Below are 15,129 nucleotides of genomic sequence, written 5' to 3' on the forward strand. Positions count from 1 at the left end.
TGCTGTTCCCTCTTTGACTTTGCAGGGATGTGACAGTTCCTAAAGCAGATGAAGGCCTCTTCACCTATGTCTTCCCTCCCACCCCAGGTTTATTGATCTTTTGCAGCTTAAAAATAGGTTTGCAAGAAATTAGTGGACACATTAAAAACATGAACAAAATCTTATCACAGCTACACTAACCCACTTACATTTTCAAAGAGACATTGCTAGTGAATCAAGCTTTATAACTGTGTAGCCCCCTCCTAGGTTCCAGTCCACATGTATAAGGAAAATCACAGTCTCAGAAAGGCTTCTAAAGAGGGTGTTTATAAATCAGTGATAAATGAAATACAGTTTTCCTCTTCAGCAATTTGCTTTAGTAGGTTCAGTGTGGAGGAGAAAGTAGAAAAAAAATTAAAACTTTAATTCATCTCCAGGACTGTTTTAAGCATTCACTTGTCAGGCCAAGAGACAGTTTCTACCCTGTGCTTCTGCTGAAAACATTTTTTTAAATTATTTTGACATAATTTCTGAAAATTAAGTTATCTAGAAGCGAATGAAAGGAGAGGTTGCTTTTATAGCTCGGGGGGGGGGGGCGGGGGGGCGTCTCCCCTGAGAATTAGGGAAGGTATGTTGGAAGGAGTGGTATTTAAGAGGGGCCTTGACAAATGAATAGCAGCTTACAAATTAAAGAAAATCAAGAGGGTACCCCTCCAAGGTGGGACAACAGCATGCACAAAGGGGTAGAGGCGTGAAACACCCCGAATATTCCAGCAATTGCGGGAAATCTGGTGTAGTGGGATTATAGGAGAGACGCAGCAGGGGAGGTTTTGGAAACCTAATTTTAAATGACCTTCTGTACCATTCCAATGAGTTTAAAGTTCGTCCTGTAGGCTGTCAGTGAACATTTCTTTGCATAGAAGAGTTGTGTTTATTTACAGATGTACTTTAGAAAGATCACTTTGGGAAAAACGTGATGGAATATGAAAGACCAGTGACCGGAGTGATCCATCACACTACTATTATAAAAGTTCTGTTGAAAGAAGCTGTGGACAAGACCAGAGTCCTGGGGCCCTTCTGAGACAAAATGACAAGATTAAGTAAATGCCTAGACGTGGTGGTGAGAAGACATTGCTGAAGACAGCCCCCAGGTTTTCTGGTGGCAAGCATGGCACTCTCTGTGTACTGTGTGTGGTATGTGGTGTCAGTGAGAGAACTCAGGAGTGCAGAAAAGGAAGCAGGTGTTCTGGGAGTCACTAATAGACCCATCTTGCCTACGCTAAACCATCAAGATGGGTTCAAAGAACAGTACGAGGAGGAAACTATTCCCACATCCTGCTATTTGCAAGGCCTGCTATCTGCAAGGCCAAATGTGTCCACAGTTTCTCATCTCTGTTCTTGTTTGATTTTAGGGATATTCTTCTTCTGACTCCGAGTGACACCAAATACGTAAAATACCCACGCCCACAGCTGCCATTGGACTAGAAGTTATCGTAAGTCATATTGAGTTTGTTGGGATATCTTCAAGTTCAACAGTGATGAGTCAGCTGGGCTCCATGTCAAAGTGCCTTGGCAAGCAGGTTGATATTCCCAAAGGCTTCCTGGTGTGCCGAACCATGGCACAGATATGGAAAATGAAGAAAGATAAATCTTTGGCCCAACCTAGTCACACCTAGTTTGAGTAAATCTAGGTAAGTACAAATATGAGAAGTGTTCTTGTCTGAGTTCATGCCTGCCTTCTTCTCTACCCCGTTGTTTTGGTGAAGCCAAGATGAAGCTCACAGTGAGTAGATTTTTCCTTTTGAATGTATTATCTTATGATTAAGGATTGTTAACATTCTCAGCTAAGAGGGGTCTGCTTCTTAGGACAATTCACCATTGTTTTAAGAAAATCTCCTTTCTTGTCATTGAATCATGGCAATTATAAGCATCTCTGTGGAGAATGATAGTTGTACTGGGAGTAGACAGTTGTCTGAATGTTGTATTTCATGCTATCTTAATGAAATTACCTTCCAGTCCTCCTGATTCAGGGCTGGTCCCAAAGTAGGCAGTCCCTAAGCCCTAGAAAATGCCTGATCTTTCTCTACATTCTTGAATCCCACCCCCACACTTTTTTTTTTTTTAAGATTTTATTTATTTATTTGACAGAGAGAGAGATAGCAAGTAGGCAGAGCAGCAGACAGGGGGGTGGAGTGGGGAAGCAGGCTCCCCACTGAGCAGAGAGCCTGATGTGGGGCTCAATCCTAGGACCCTGAGATCATGACCTGAGCTGAAGGCAGAGGCTTAGCCCACAGAGCCACCCAAGCGCCCCAGTGAATTCCTCTTCTGACCAAAACTCCCGAGCATGTTCAGGAAAAACGACAATGAGATGGGTGAGAGACTTACTGTCACATTCTCTGCTGTGAAATGGATCTCCAAGTAAGAACGGCTTGCCTGAATCCTGACCATAGTCATTTATCCATGAAAACATCTGAAGCATGAAGCTAGTGCAGCATTTCCCCTGTGGCTCCAGATCAAAGGCTGAGAGCGTGGCAGGTAGACCACAGAATTCTACCAAAGTAACTGGTGGCACTATGTGTCACTTATAGCAAGACACAGGGAGGCCAGAAATCCGATGGATGTCTTCTTGCTTTAACATACTAAACATTATATTATAGCAGCCGCTGCTTCAGAGTGAAGTTGCAAAGGTAAAATGATTATCTATAAGTAAGCTCTAATAACAGCACAGTTTAAAAAAAAGGCGCTCTGAGCCCAGGTCAAATGTGGTTTCTCTCCTTGTTCTGCTGTGACAAGCCAAGACAAGTGTTGACCATGTTACTTAACAACTGAAACTTACTTCCTCATATGTGAAAGAACTGTGTTGTACTAGTAGATCTCTTAAATTTTCCCCATCTCTCACTGTTTAGGAGACTCATTTTTACCTCTTCTTAAGCTATCAGGAGAAAAATTAAGCAAATAAAACAATTAGCTTGAATCACTAGGACAGATCTCAGACCAGTTTGTCCCAGGCCAAGAAAATGCTAATAGGTACTCGGAATCAGGCACCTTATAAAATCTCTGTGTTCTGATAACTAATGTCATGTACCCAGTGACAAATGACTAATCCATGTGCCCTACGACAGTGCCTGACTTCCTTTCTGCCAACCACACTCGACAGCCAAAACTTTCCACCCTCAGTCCCTCAGTAGCAGCCAGGCTGCTTACTGACCCGTTGCTTAAAAAAATTTTTTTTAATATAAGAAGAGTACTTTTTTTTCTAGGAGGTCTGTGAAGGAAAGAAAGTATTCCAGATCAAATAAGAAAAGTAAATCATTTACTGACATAGTTCTCAGAACCTATATCCATTTTCATATCCTGTATGTTATTCATTGTCAAATGTGTTTTTTTATATGCTGTTTTTTCATAAAATATGAAATATTTCAAAATGCATAGTTTTTTCATAAGAAAAACTTTTATAAGAAATTTTAATTTCTTAATTAAATTTAATTTTAAATTTTATTAAAATTAAATTTAATTTTAAATCTTAAATTCTTAATTTAATCTTCTTTTAAAATTATTATTTTATTATATATTTATTATAATATACAATTATATAATATATATTATTATGTTATATTATATAATTACCATATACTATACAGTGCCTGACTTCCTTTCTGCCAACCAGAAAGGAAGTATATAATTATATACTATAATATATAATTATATAAATATATTATATATAACATACATATGTATTGTATATAATTATAATATATAAATATATAATATATAAATTATATATAATATACAGAAATATTTATATATTATAAATATATAAATAAATGAATATACAAATTATATATTATATATACTTTAAATTTATATATAATGTACATATAATTTATAATAATATACTATATATTATATATTATTATAATACTATTCTTACATATATTTTCGTAAGAGCTACATTAATACTTCTAAAACTATACACCACAATAACATGATTCCTACAATCTTACATTCTTTAAAACTTTCTATGGCTGAAAAGAATACAAAGGTCAAAGAAGAAAAAAGACGGACCACTCAACAGTGTGGTAAAATTAGTATTTTTTGTAAGCTTGGGTAAAGATAAAAAGAGGGCATTTTTTTTGCCATGTGATAGTAGACCAATGTTACTTATGATTTTTAGATTGTCTTCGCTGGACTTCTTGGAGTCTTTCTGACCCCAGCCCTTGCTTCCTATGTAAGTATTAAACTTTTTTTTTTATAAATTTTTTAAAAGATTTTATTTCCTTATGTGAGAGGGTGCGCAACACAAGAGACAGAGAGACCATGAGAGAGTCAGCATTAGCAGAGTGGGGAGGGGCAGAAGGAGGGGAAGAAGCAAACCCCCCACTGAGCAGGGAACACTTGGGGTTCAACCCCAGGACCCCAAGACCATGACCTGAATGGAAGGCAGAGAGTTAACCAACTAAGCCACCCAAGTGCTCCAGTATTAAACTTTTTGAAGTGCCTTACTAAAGTGCATTTGCCAAGAAACATGGTATTAAATTACTGTCAATTTCTTATAAATTTCAGGAGATCAACATTGGCGGTGACAGCAACAGTGGTATAAGTGGGCAGCAGTCAGTGAGCGTCAACAATGAGCATAATGTGGCCAATGTGGACAATAACAATGGATGGGACTCCTGGAATACCCTCTGGGACTATAATACTGTAGGTAGCCAACATACAATTTACATTCTTTACAAATATGTTTCTTTTCTAACAACAACAAATGTCTGCTAACCATAAAAGGATTAAAAATGATTTCTATTTTTTTTAAAGATTTTATTTATTTGACAGAGAGATAACAAGAGAGGGAACACAAGCAGAGGGAGTGGGAGAAGGAGAGGCTCCCCTGCAGAGCGAGGAGCCCGATGCAGGGCTAGAACCCAGAGCTCTGGGATCATGACCTGAGCAGAAGGCAGAGACCTAACTGACTGAGCCACCCAGGCACTCCTACGCAAAGTAATTTCTTTATCATAAGTAACATTGTTACTTATGATACTTAAATCATAAGTAACATTTGTCTGCACATAAGCATAGAGTTCTAGGTCAAAGTGCTTATTTTGGTCACCCACTTCACACCCTATTAATGTTTCCCACAAACAGTCAAAATTCAGACCAAGGAAAAGTAATTAGGATCTACTATGTCCAAGGATTGTGGGGCTGTTAGACAAATATGAACATCCTTCTGCCTTCCCTGAAGATACCCTCTGTAATGAGGAGAGACCTGCACAATATCACTGCTGCCTATCTCAGTCCATATTCAATTTGCTTCTAAAAAGACAGAAATGGACATTTCACCTGTAATTCAAAAAAAAAAAAAGGAAATGTAAAGGACAATATTAATTGGTAAGAGAAGCAAAAAACCAAAACCAAACCAAAATATCACTTGACTCTGGTTAGAAGACCCAATTCTGCAATTACTAGCTTTTTATTTAACAAGCTTTGTACTTTGAAAAAAGGCAACTCTTCATCATCTTAGTTTTATCGTGTGATCAACTAGAAAACCAATCCCAGTCTGACCTGTCTCCTTGAAATGGTATGAAGATCATGTGAGAATAAAATGTGATAGCAATTTCAAGTTTATTTCAGCAAAGCAGACATGTGCAGGGGGACTCCATGCTAGAACCTGAAGATAAAGCAACGAGTTAGACTCTGGGTCTCTGCCCTCAAGAAGTTTGTATTCCAGGCTTACAAATGTTAACAACAAAAACGATTGCAAAACTGGGCCAGATCCGGTGCTCTGATCTGAGTTCATCATAATCTTGGAGTTCCATTTCCCTCTGCTGGTCAAACTGATTTTTGGTAAGAAAAGCTCCTTGGGGAACCTACTTCTTACTATCTACTGTCTTCTTTACTAGAACTTTGCTGCAGTCAGACTCTTTGGCAAGAAGAAATGCATTGTGCATAGAATGAACAAGGACGCCATGCCCTCTCTTCAAACTCTTGATAAATTGGTGAAGGAAAAGAAGGTATAAATAAGACTTTTTAATTTGGCTCAAAGGAGGTCAGTAAATAACGAGGTCACAGTCATTTCCTCTTGACCACAGTACATTGTCATGTGCAGCACAAAAAGGGAAGAGGAACTGGTAATGGCCTAAGAAGAAGGAGCAGCCAGCCCTCAGTGCTGTGGCTCACACCTGCCTTTTCTGTTAGAGGAGCAAAGTTCTGCTCAAGCCAATGGCAGCGGTCTACACTTCCCCAAGTACATTTTTTCCACAAGAGTTGGGTTGAGATTATTATATTTAGAAATGAAAATAGTGGATACCCAGTTATGTTGGCGTTTCAGATAAACAATGGATAGTTTTTTAACTTAAGTACGTCCTATGCAATATTTAGGACAATATGATTTATCTAAAATTCAAACATAAGTGAGTGCCCTATATTTTATCTGCCAACCTTAGTGAAGTAGGGAGAGTAGACCCATTGCTCTTTAAAATGTTTGCCTGAGTTCATGTTTCTATAACTGAAAAACAGTCACCTTTCATTGACCAGGTAGAGAAAATAAACAACATTCTCAGAAACTGATTATCATACAGCTCCATTCAAAAAATATAAAGTGATCCAATGAGGTCCAAGCTTCAGAATAAATTTAACCCCAGACTTCTGCTTTTATGAGAAGCTGAGGTCTCACATCAGCTTAATCTTCTGGAACATAGAAATTCTGAGATATACAGGGTGGATGCTGATTATGAAAAAAACTGTAGCCCGCAATACTGCCTGCAGGCCTGGTACCCAACCCTCATTCAAGAAACCGCTGGGCTGGGAGCTCATTCTCTCTCTTCCTTTCCACACTCAGCTTCAGGGTGAAGGACCAGGAGGACCACCTCCCAAGGGCCTGAGGTACTCCATCAACCCTGAAGAAGTCAGTGACCTGAGCAAGTTAGGAAAACCCATTGCTAGCATGTGCAGGGGGATTCCAACATACATGGCTGAGGAGATCAAAGGTGAGTAGCCTTTCAGGAGTACATGCCAAGGTATTGCTGCTGGAATTGTCAGACTACTCTTGGGCATATCCATAGAAGACACCGGACCACTCAGCACTTGCTTCGTGCTTTCCGTGTGTTAAATTAGGAGCTCCTGCCAGCAGTCTTACCCGATAAGTTATTATTATTCTCACTTTCTGGATGAGGAAACTGAGGCACAGGGAGAGGTCACAGGTCTATTATCTGGGTCAGTCCCAAGCATTCTGGCTTTAGATTCTGTGCTCTTCGCAACTGGGAGGGAGTGGGAGAAGGAGAGGCTGGGAAGTAAATACTGCCTTTCAAGAGTGGATCTGGAGTTACTGCAAGATATATTTAAAGGAAGGCCTGAACTGCTAAGGAAAAAGAAAATGCCAATAGAATGTACTGACTCTTTACAGCTCAATCACTTAATTTCTGCACCTTCAAAGAATGACTTGCAGATAAACAAAGTATCCACCTACCTAATATAACAGCAACTTTCCAAATCTCTGAATTGATTGATTAAATCTAGATAAATAGCTAGACAGGTGATAGAGGTAGGTTGATCTTGAAATTAGTGCATAACTAGCTTGGAAACTGTCACACACACACACACACACACACACACACACACACAAGAGTCCTTGAAAAGATACTGATAACGGTCTCTTCTTTTCTTTTTAATAGGGCCCAGCCTGTTCTTTTACAGAAGTCGTTGTTACGATATTAATGTATTGTTGCTTCTCAACTTTTCCTACTGTGGACAAGTAATTGATGGTTAAAGAAAAAAAGAGTCACTTGGAGTTTAGTCATCAGAAGAGTCGATGCAAAAAATGTGGGTTCTGATGATTTTTATCATGTCATTCTGAAATGTTTTCTGCTGATTATGTTTGGCCTCTTCAAGTTTTAATAAACCTACTTAGCACTAAATTCCTTATGATTCCTGTTTGGAACGCACAGGCTCAAAAGTGCAACATGATGGTGGGAAGCTGTTGAGGTGCATGGGACCCGATGGCTAGCTTATATTCAGGGCCTGTCCCTTATAAAGAAGCCTTTCAGATGCTTTGGATACTACTAACCACAGTTCTGGGCATGGCTCCAAGACAATCCCACTGTTCCAAAGACGGATCCACAGCTGATGTGCACAGTAATCTTTCAGATCAGCAAGGGCAGAAATCCACTCAAACCACCTTTCACCAGGAGGGGTGAGGGGTTACTGCAAGGCTATTGGAGTGTCTAAAATAATCTTAGGGCAAGAAAATCAAAGAGACTGGAACCAAGAAGTATATTGAGATCAAGACCCACGTCTCCCTTCTCTCTCCCGGAAGCCACTTCTTAGTTCTTCTCTGTTCCTCTTTAAATTCTGCTTCTCTCTTCTTTCCATCTTGCAGATGGCTCTGTCTATACTCATGGCAGAAGAGGGTTGAACCAATATCTTAGCCTCAACTCCCATGTTTATATGCCTTTCCCCCTCAAGAGGTAATGGCCCAATTCCAATTTTCCCTGACCCTGTTTGGTTCAAAGACTCACAGTTGACCAGGGGAGTGGAGTCACCTGCTGTAGGTGCAGCAATGGGGTCTTCATTGAAGAAGAAAGAGCTCAGAAAAAATAGAGACCCCAAATGTTGTGTGTGACAATATGAAACTCAGTTCATTTTTGTTAATGCTCCCCATACATATTTTTTTTAAGTCCTGATGCCATAAGAGGATATCTAATCCTTGCTAATGTCTTCAGTTAGGATACCCCTAAAGAACCATAAGAACAAAAGACATTAATTCCATCATTCGGAAAAATGCAATATTTCCCAGGCCTTCTTGGGAAGCAATTATAATAATTTTCTTTATGCTGATGCAATTTATTTGCTATTCACATGACAGGTACTACCAGAGCAGTAGAATTTCCAAAATCCCCTGAAGCCATGAAATGTGGAAACCCATCAAACATCAAGGCCTTACATACTGCCCTGTCACTGGCAGTGTGAAAGAAAGAAACCTGTGATTCACAAGCTGGATACAATGTCATATAACTGACTTTTGGAAACTGATGAATCCCATGTTTCTTAGAAGAATTGTCTAGTCACTGTTTCAGGATAAGAAATTAAACTCACTAGGAAGATATAAAAATTCTAGGTTATATATTGTGCAGTCAGTTAAACATCTACCTTCAGCTCAGGTCATGATCCCTGGTCCCTGGGATCGAGGACCGTATTGAGCTCCCTGCTCAGTAGGGAGTCTGCTTCTCTCCCTTCCTCTGTCCCTCCCCCAGACTCATTCTCTCTCTCTCTCTCTCTCCCTCCATCTCATAAATAAATAAACTCTCATGGAAATTTCCTTTTGTATACACTAGGACATTTTCCTTTATATATATAAAGGAAAAATTGTAAATATTATAGCAGAATTTAACAATTAAAGATTTTGACATATCTTTCAATAACTTATAGATGAAGCAGCTAAGAATATAAAAACATTTAATACAACTAACTAACTTATTTTAATGAACATGTGTAGAACATTTCAGAATTCTGACTGGTGTGAGGTGGTATCTCATTGTGGTTTTGATTTGTATTTCCCTGATGCCGACTGATATGGAGCACTTTTTCATGTGTCTGTTGGCCATCTGGATGTCTTCTTTGCAGAAATGTCTGTTCATGTCATAAGTGACTCTTAGTCTCACAAAACAAACTGAGGGTTGCTGGGGAGAGGGGGGTTGGGAGAAGGGGGGCGGGCTTATGGACATTGGGGAGGGTATGTGCTATGGTGAGTGCTGTGAAGTGTATAAACCTGGCGATTCACAGACCTGTATCCCTGGGGATAAAAATATATTATATGTTTATAAAAAATAAAAAATTTTAAAAAAACAGAATGCATATTAGTCTTAAGAATGTATGGGATATTTACTAATATTGATCACATGTTAATGCACAAATCAGGTCTCAAAAAATTTCAAATGATTGGCATCATAAAGAACACATTTTTCTGCCTTCAAATTAAGTAAGAGAACAAATACTCCCTTCTAAATAAAACAACGTAACTACATTTGTTTTGAAATTAGGCAGTATATTTCTAAGTAACACATGAGTCAAAGATGAATTCATGATGAAAGAGGGATGCCTTTAAAACTGGGCAATAATTAAAGCACTACATTTCAAAACATCATGAGTGGCAGCTATAGCAATCGATAGAGGAAGATTTATAGTCTGAATGTTCATTTCATAAAAGAAGGTTGAAAATTGAGTCAAAAATTCAACTTTAAAAATGAGGGAGAAGCATAAAATATCAAAAATAAATGGGGGGAGAAATAATAATTGACAATATCAGAAGTTAATAAAATAGGGAAAACAATATACAAAAAAATATTTGTTGCGGCATGTGGGTGGCTCAGTGGGTTAAGCCTCTGCCTTTGGCTCACTCAGGTCATGATCTCAGGGTCCTGGGATCAAGCCCCACATTGAGCTCTCTGCTCAGCAGGGAGCTTGCTTCCCCCTGTCTCTCTGCCTGCCTCTCTGTCTATTTGTGATCTCTCTCTCACTGTCAAATAAATAAATAAACTCTTTAAAATATATATATATTTATTGAGTAAGACTTAACAAGTCAAAACGTAGTTCTTTGGGAAGGCATAAAATTGACAAACTTTAAGTAGAAATAACCAGAAATCCAAAAAGAAACAAGTAGAATGAATCTACAAAATAAAACAAAAAAGCAAATGAATAAACAAACAAGCAGGATTAGATCTATAACTATGAGAACAAACTGATGGATGCCAGAGGGGAGGAGGCTGGGGATTGGGCAACATGGGAGCAGGGGAATGGGAGGTACTGCTTCCGGCTGTGGAATGAAGAAGTCACAGGAATAAAAGGCACAGTGTAAGGATGACAGTCAGTGATATTGTGATAACACTATAACAGGATAGATTAAGTAGCTGCACCTGTGAACAAAGCTTAATAACAAAGAGTAATGTACAAACTTGTCAAATCACTATGTGAGGCACCTAATGTAACATCATGCATCCACTACAAATTTTTAATTATTTTTTTAAGCTAAAACACAAGCAATGCTAGAAGCAAACAAACAAGAAGATACTAAGCCATGGAAGCCACAGATACTGAGATGTTAATAAAATGATGTTGTGAACAACTCTTTACCAATAAGTTTGAAAGTGTAAGTGAATTGAATTTCTAAAGAAAGAACCTACCAAAGTTCACTCGATAAGAAATACAGAGACCGAATCATTCTATAACCAGTAATGGAGATAGTTCAGAAGTTTAAAAACTTTACACAAGAAAATTCCAGGCCAAGGTGGTTTTTATACTGAGATTAAACAAAACTAGAGAATACAGATTCTAATGTTATAAAACTATTCAAATATATGGGTGGATGTTGGCATGGGCAGTGGCGGTGGGGAGTCCTCTCCAACTCATTTTAATACTACTATTAACTTGATTCCAAAACTCTACGGGGATCATATGAAAAAGTACAGAAAAGTACATATCGATGTAAAAATGTCTTAACAAAATTTTAGCAAATCCATTGAGCAAAGTGTAGAAAAGATTGACTGTACCATGACCATGTTGGATTTTCCTAGTAATGCAAATTGGTTTGATATTAGGAATTTAATCATGTACTGTAGCAGATTGAAAGATTAAAAGACAATAGTCTTATGATGTATCTCAATAGTAGAAAAATTCCATAGTAAAGTTAAATATTCATTCATAATAAATAAGTAGTTCTCAGAAGATTTGGAATCTTTGATTCCAAAGATTTGGAATCCAAAGATAATCTAAGATTATCTAAAAAGAACTACTGTAAGTATCATGAAAAACAACGGAAACATGCCTCTTAAGACAAAAATAAGACAAATGCCTGTCATCAAAACTCCTATAAACACTGAACTGAAAGATAGTAAAGTAAAAAAAAAATTTTTAATATGAAGATTTGAAAGGGAGGAAGGAAGAAAAAGCTACCATTATGCCGACATGACATAGCTTTCTGTGTAAAAATACAAAATAGCTGCAGATAATTCATAGGATTCAAAGCATTTAGAAAGATTCCCCATAGGAACTTTAAACCAGTCAGTTAAGTGTCCAACTCTTGATTTCAGCTCAGGTCATGATCTCAGGGTCATGGGATGGAGCCCCACATCCGTCTCCAAGCCCACCTTAAGATTCTCTCTCTCCCTGCTTGCTCTCGAAAGAAAGAAAGAAATTCCTGCTTTAAAAAAAATGGCTTTCAAGTATAAGCTGCCTTTCTATATATCAGCAGCAAACATATAGAAATTTGATTTTGAAATAGCATTTGTAACAGCAGCAAAATATACAACATTACTTGGAAAAATCAATTTATTTAACATATTTCTTAAATAACTTCTACAGGCAGAGCACTATTGCACACACTTGAAATCCAATACAAATGCAAAGATCCTTGCCTCAGGTAGCTAATATTTTAGTTAGAGGACACAGGTATCAAGGATAAATACAATTAACCCACAAAAGAACAAATAGGTAAAGAAAGAGTAGGACATTTGGTAGAACAGTATTATGTAGTATTATACAGTTGGATGGAAAAATCATAAATACCAAGGGGAAAATGCAGAGCAAGGGAATCAAGAGGAAATAAACAGTTTGCAATTTTGAATAGGTATGTAGGCTAAGCATCAGTGAAAGGTGATATTGAGGGGCACCTGGGTGGTTCAGTGGGTTAAAGCCTCTGTCTTCAGCTCAGGTCATGATCTCTGGGTCCTGGGATGGAGCCCCACATTGGGCTCTCTGCTCCACAAGGAGCCCGCTTCCTCCTCTTTCTGCCTGCCTCTCTGCCTACTTGTGATCTCTGTCAAATAAATAAATAAAATATTTTAAAAAAAGAAAAGAAAAGAAAAGAAAAGAAAGGTGATATTGAAAGACAAAAGGAGATTAAGTAGTTAGCCATGCTAATATTTCTGGGTGAAAAGCATTACAGGCAAAGGAAAGAGTGTACAACCTAAGCCAGAAGTGTGCCTAGCCCATTAAAAGCACAGCATGGAAGTCAGTGTGGCTAAAGGAGAATGAACAAAACAGAGAGCAAAGGAGATGAGGGCGATGAGTTAAGAGAGGGACAGATCATGAGCAGCCTTTTGGCCATTGTGTGAAATTCGGGTATTATCCTGGGTGAAATAGGGAGACGCAGCAGGAATTTGAGGCAAGACGGGATACACCCTTACTAAGCAATATGTTAAACAAAAGATATGCTAGACTTCTCTGGAAACGTTCTTGAGAGACATTAAGGTAGACTTAAGTAAGTGCCAAGAGACCACAGCCATGAATCAGAGGACTTGTTATTATAAGGAGGTCAGCTCTCCCTCAATCTATAGATTCAATGTGATTCAAAACAAATTCTCAGTAGCCAAGAGTGTGTGTGGTACATGATGGGCTAAATTTAGAATATGCATGCAAGATCGGGGTCCCTGATGTTTCTATACATATTATGAGTAGAGACACGGACTGCTGTTTGCTCTCAGTTATTTTTATAGGGATGTTTGTATAACAAACAGCCTTAGAAGGGAGGTGGATGGCACAGAGGACCATAAGGAAAGGGAGGGAAATCCAAAGGGGGAGAAATCAGAGAGGGAGATGAAACACGGGAGACTATGGGCCCCAAGAAACAATCTGGGGGTGTGGGGAGCATGGTAACAGGGTGATGGGTATTAAGGAGAGCCCCTGCTATGATGAGCACAGGGTGTTATACTTAACCAATGAATCGTTGCACACTGCATCAAGGACTAATTATGTACTATACAGTGGGTAACTGAACACAGTAAATAAAAGAAAATCCAAAAAAAAATTTTTTTAAATAAATAAGACACTCTTTCAAGAAAAAAAAAAGAAAAGAAGTCTTTTATAACAACTGTTACTTTGTGCCTTCATCTTTTGTGAGTATAGAAAAAAGCATCTGATCTCTCGATCTCCTTGAATTATTTATTGCTCCATAATAAACTACATCAAAAGTTATAGTGGAAAAAAAAAAAGAAAAAAGAACAGTAACTTCAGGACTACAGATAGAGGGAAGGATTTCCTAAACTTTGCAGAAAAAGCTCTAGCCAGAAAGCAAAAATAGTGATAAATTTCTCTGCATTAAAATAAGAATTACACTACTGGGTATTTACCCCAAAGATACAAATGTAGTGATCCAAAGGGGCATGCACACTCCAGTGTTTATAGCAGCAATGTCCATGATAGCCAAACTACAGAAAGAGCCTAGACGTCCATCAACAAATGAATGGATCAAGAAGATGTGGTATATACATATAATGGAATATTATGCAGCCATCAAAAAGCAGAACGCTTGCCATTTTTAACAACATGGATGGAACTAGAAGGTATTATGTTAAGCAAAATAAGTCAATCAGAGAAAGACAATTATCACATGATCTCCCTGATATGAGGAATTTGAGAAACAAGACAGGACTGTAGGGGAAGGGAGGGAAAAATGAAATGAGATGAAACCAGAGAGGGAGACAAACCATAAGAGACTCTTAATCTCGGGAAACAAACTGAGGGTTGTTGGATGGGGAGGGGAGTGGGAGGGATCAGTTGCTGGGTGATGGATATTGGGGAGGGTATGTGCTAATGGTGAGCCCTGTGAAATATGTAAGACTGATGAATCACAGACCTGTACCCCTGAAACAAATAATACATCATATGTTAATTTTAAAAAAATAAAATAAAATTTGGCATATTTCAGTGTAAAAAAAAAAAAAAAAGAAGAATGTCTTTTTATCCAGTCACCAAAAATAGAGCCAAAAGGCAAGCCACAAACTAGAAGACATATTTGCAACACAAAAACTGGATAAAAAAGTAATACAGAAATTACATAAAGAGCTCCTACATATGAACAAGAAAAAAATGAATAAATAATAGAAAAATGGACACAAATATGTAATAGAAAAATGGACACAAATATGTTTCTTGAAGAAGAGGAACCCCGAATGGTGAACCTAGATATGAAGGGATATTACCTTCATTCTAATAAGGAAAATGCATATTAAAACCATAGTGACAGATCATTTTATACCCAACCTACTGGCAACTGAAAAAATCTAATATTGGGGGCTGGAGAGGATGCAGAGTAACAGCACGCAGCCATGAATTAGTAACATGAATTGGTAAGACCGTCTTGGAAAACAACTGGGCATTGTCTAATAA

General features: G+C 38.1%; 1 protein-coding gene across 1 annotated transcript; it reads left to right on the forward strand.

Moving 5' to 3' along the window:
- Window positions 1–1,310: 1,310 nt before the first annotated feature.
- Window positions 1,311–8,274, forward strand: GKN1 (gastrokine 1). Its single transcript, XM_013051067.2, has 6 exons — window positions 1,311–1,762; window positions 4,154–4,207; window positions 4,543–4,680; window positions 5,874–5,984; window positions 6,812–6,959; window positions 7,644–8,274. The coding sequence occupies exons 1-6, from the start codon at window positions 1,751–1,753 to the stop codon at window positions 7,736–7,738; spliced, it is 558 nt and encodes a 185-aa protein (XP_012906521.1). The 5' UTR covers window positions 1,311–1,750; the 3' UTR covers window positions 7,739–8,274.
- Window positions 8,275–15,129: the final 6,855 nt, after the last annotated feature.

This window comes from Mustela putorius, unplaced genomic scaffold, assembly GCF_011764305.1.
Source record: "Mustela putorius furo isolate JIRA1106 unplaced genomic scaffold, ASM1176430v1.1 tig00000224_pilon_pilon_pilon, whole genome shotgun sequence".
Classification (NCBI taxonomy): Eukaryota; Metazoa; Chordata; class Mammalia; order Carnivora; family Mustelidae; genus Mustela; species Mustela putorius.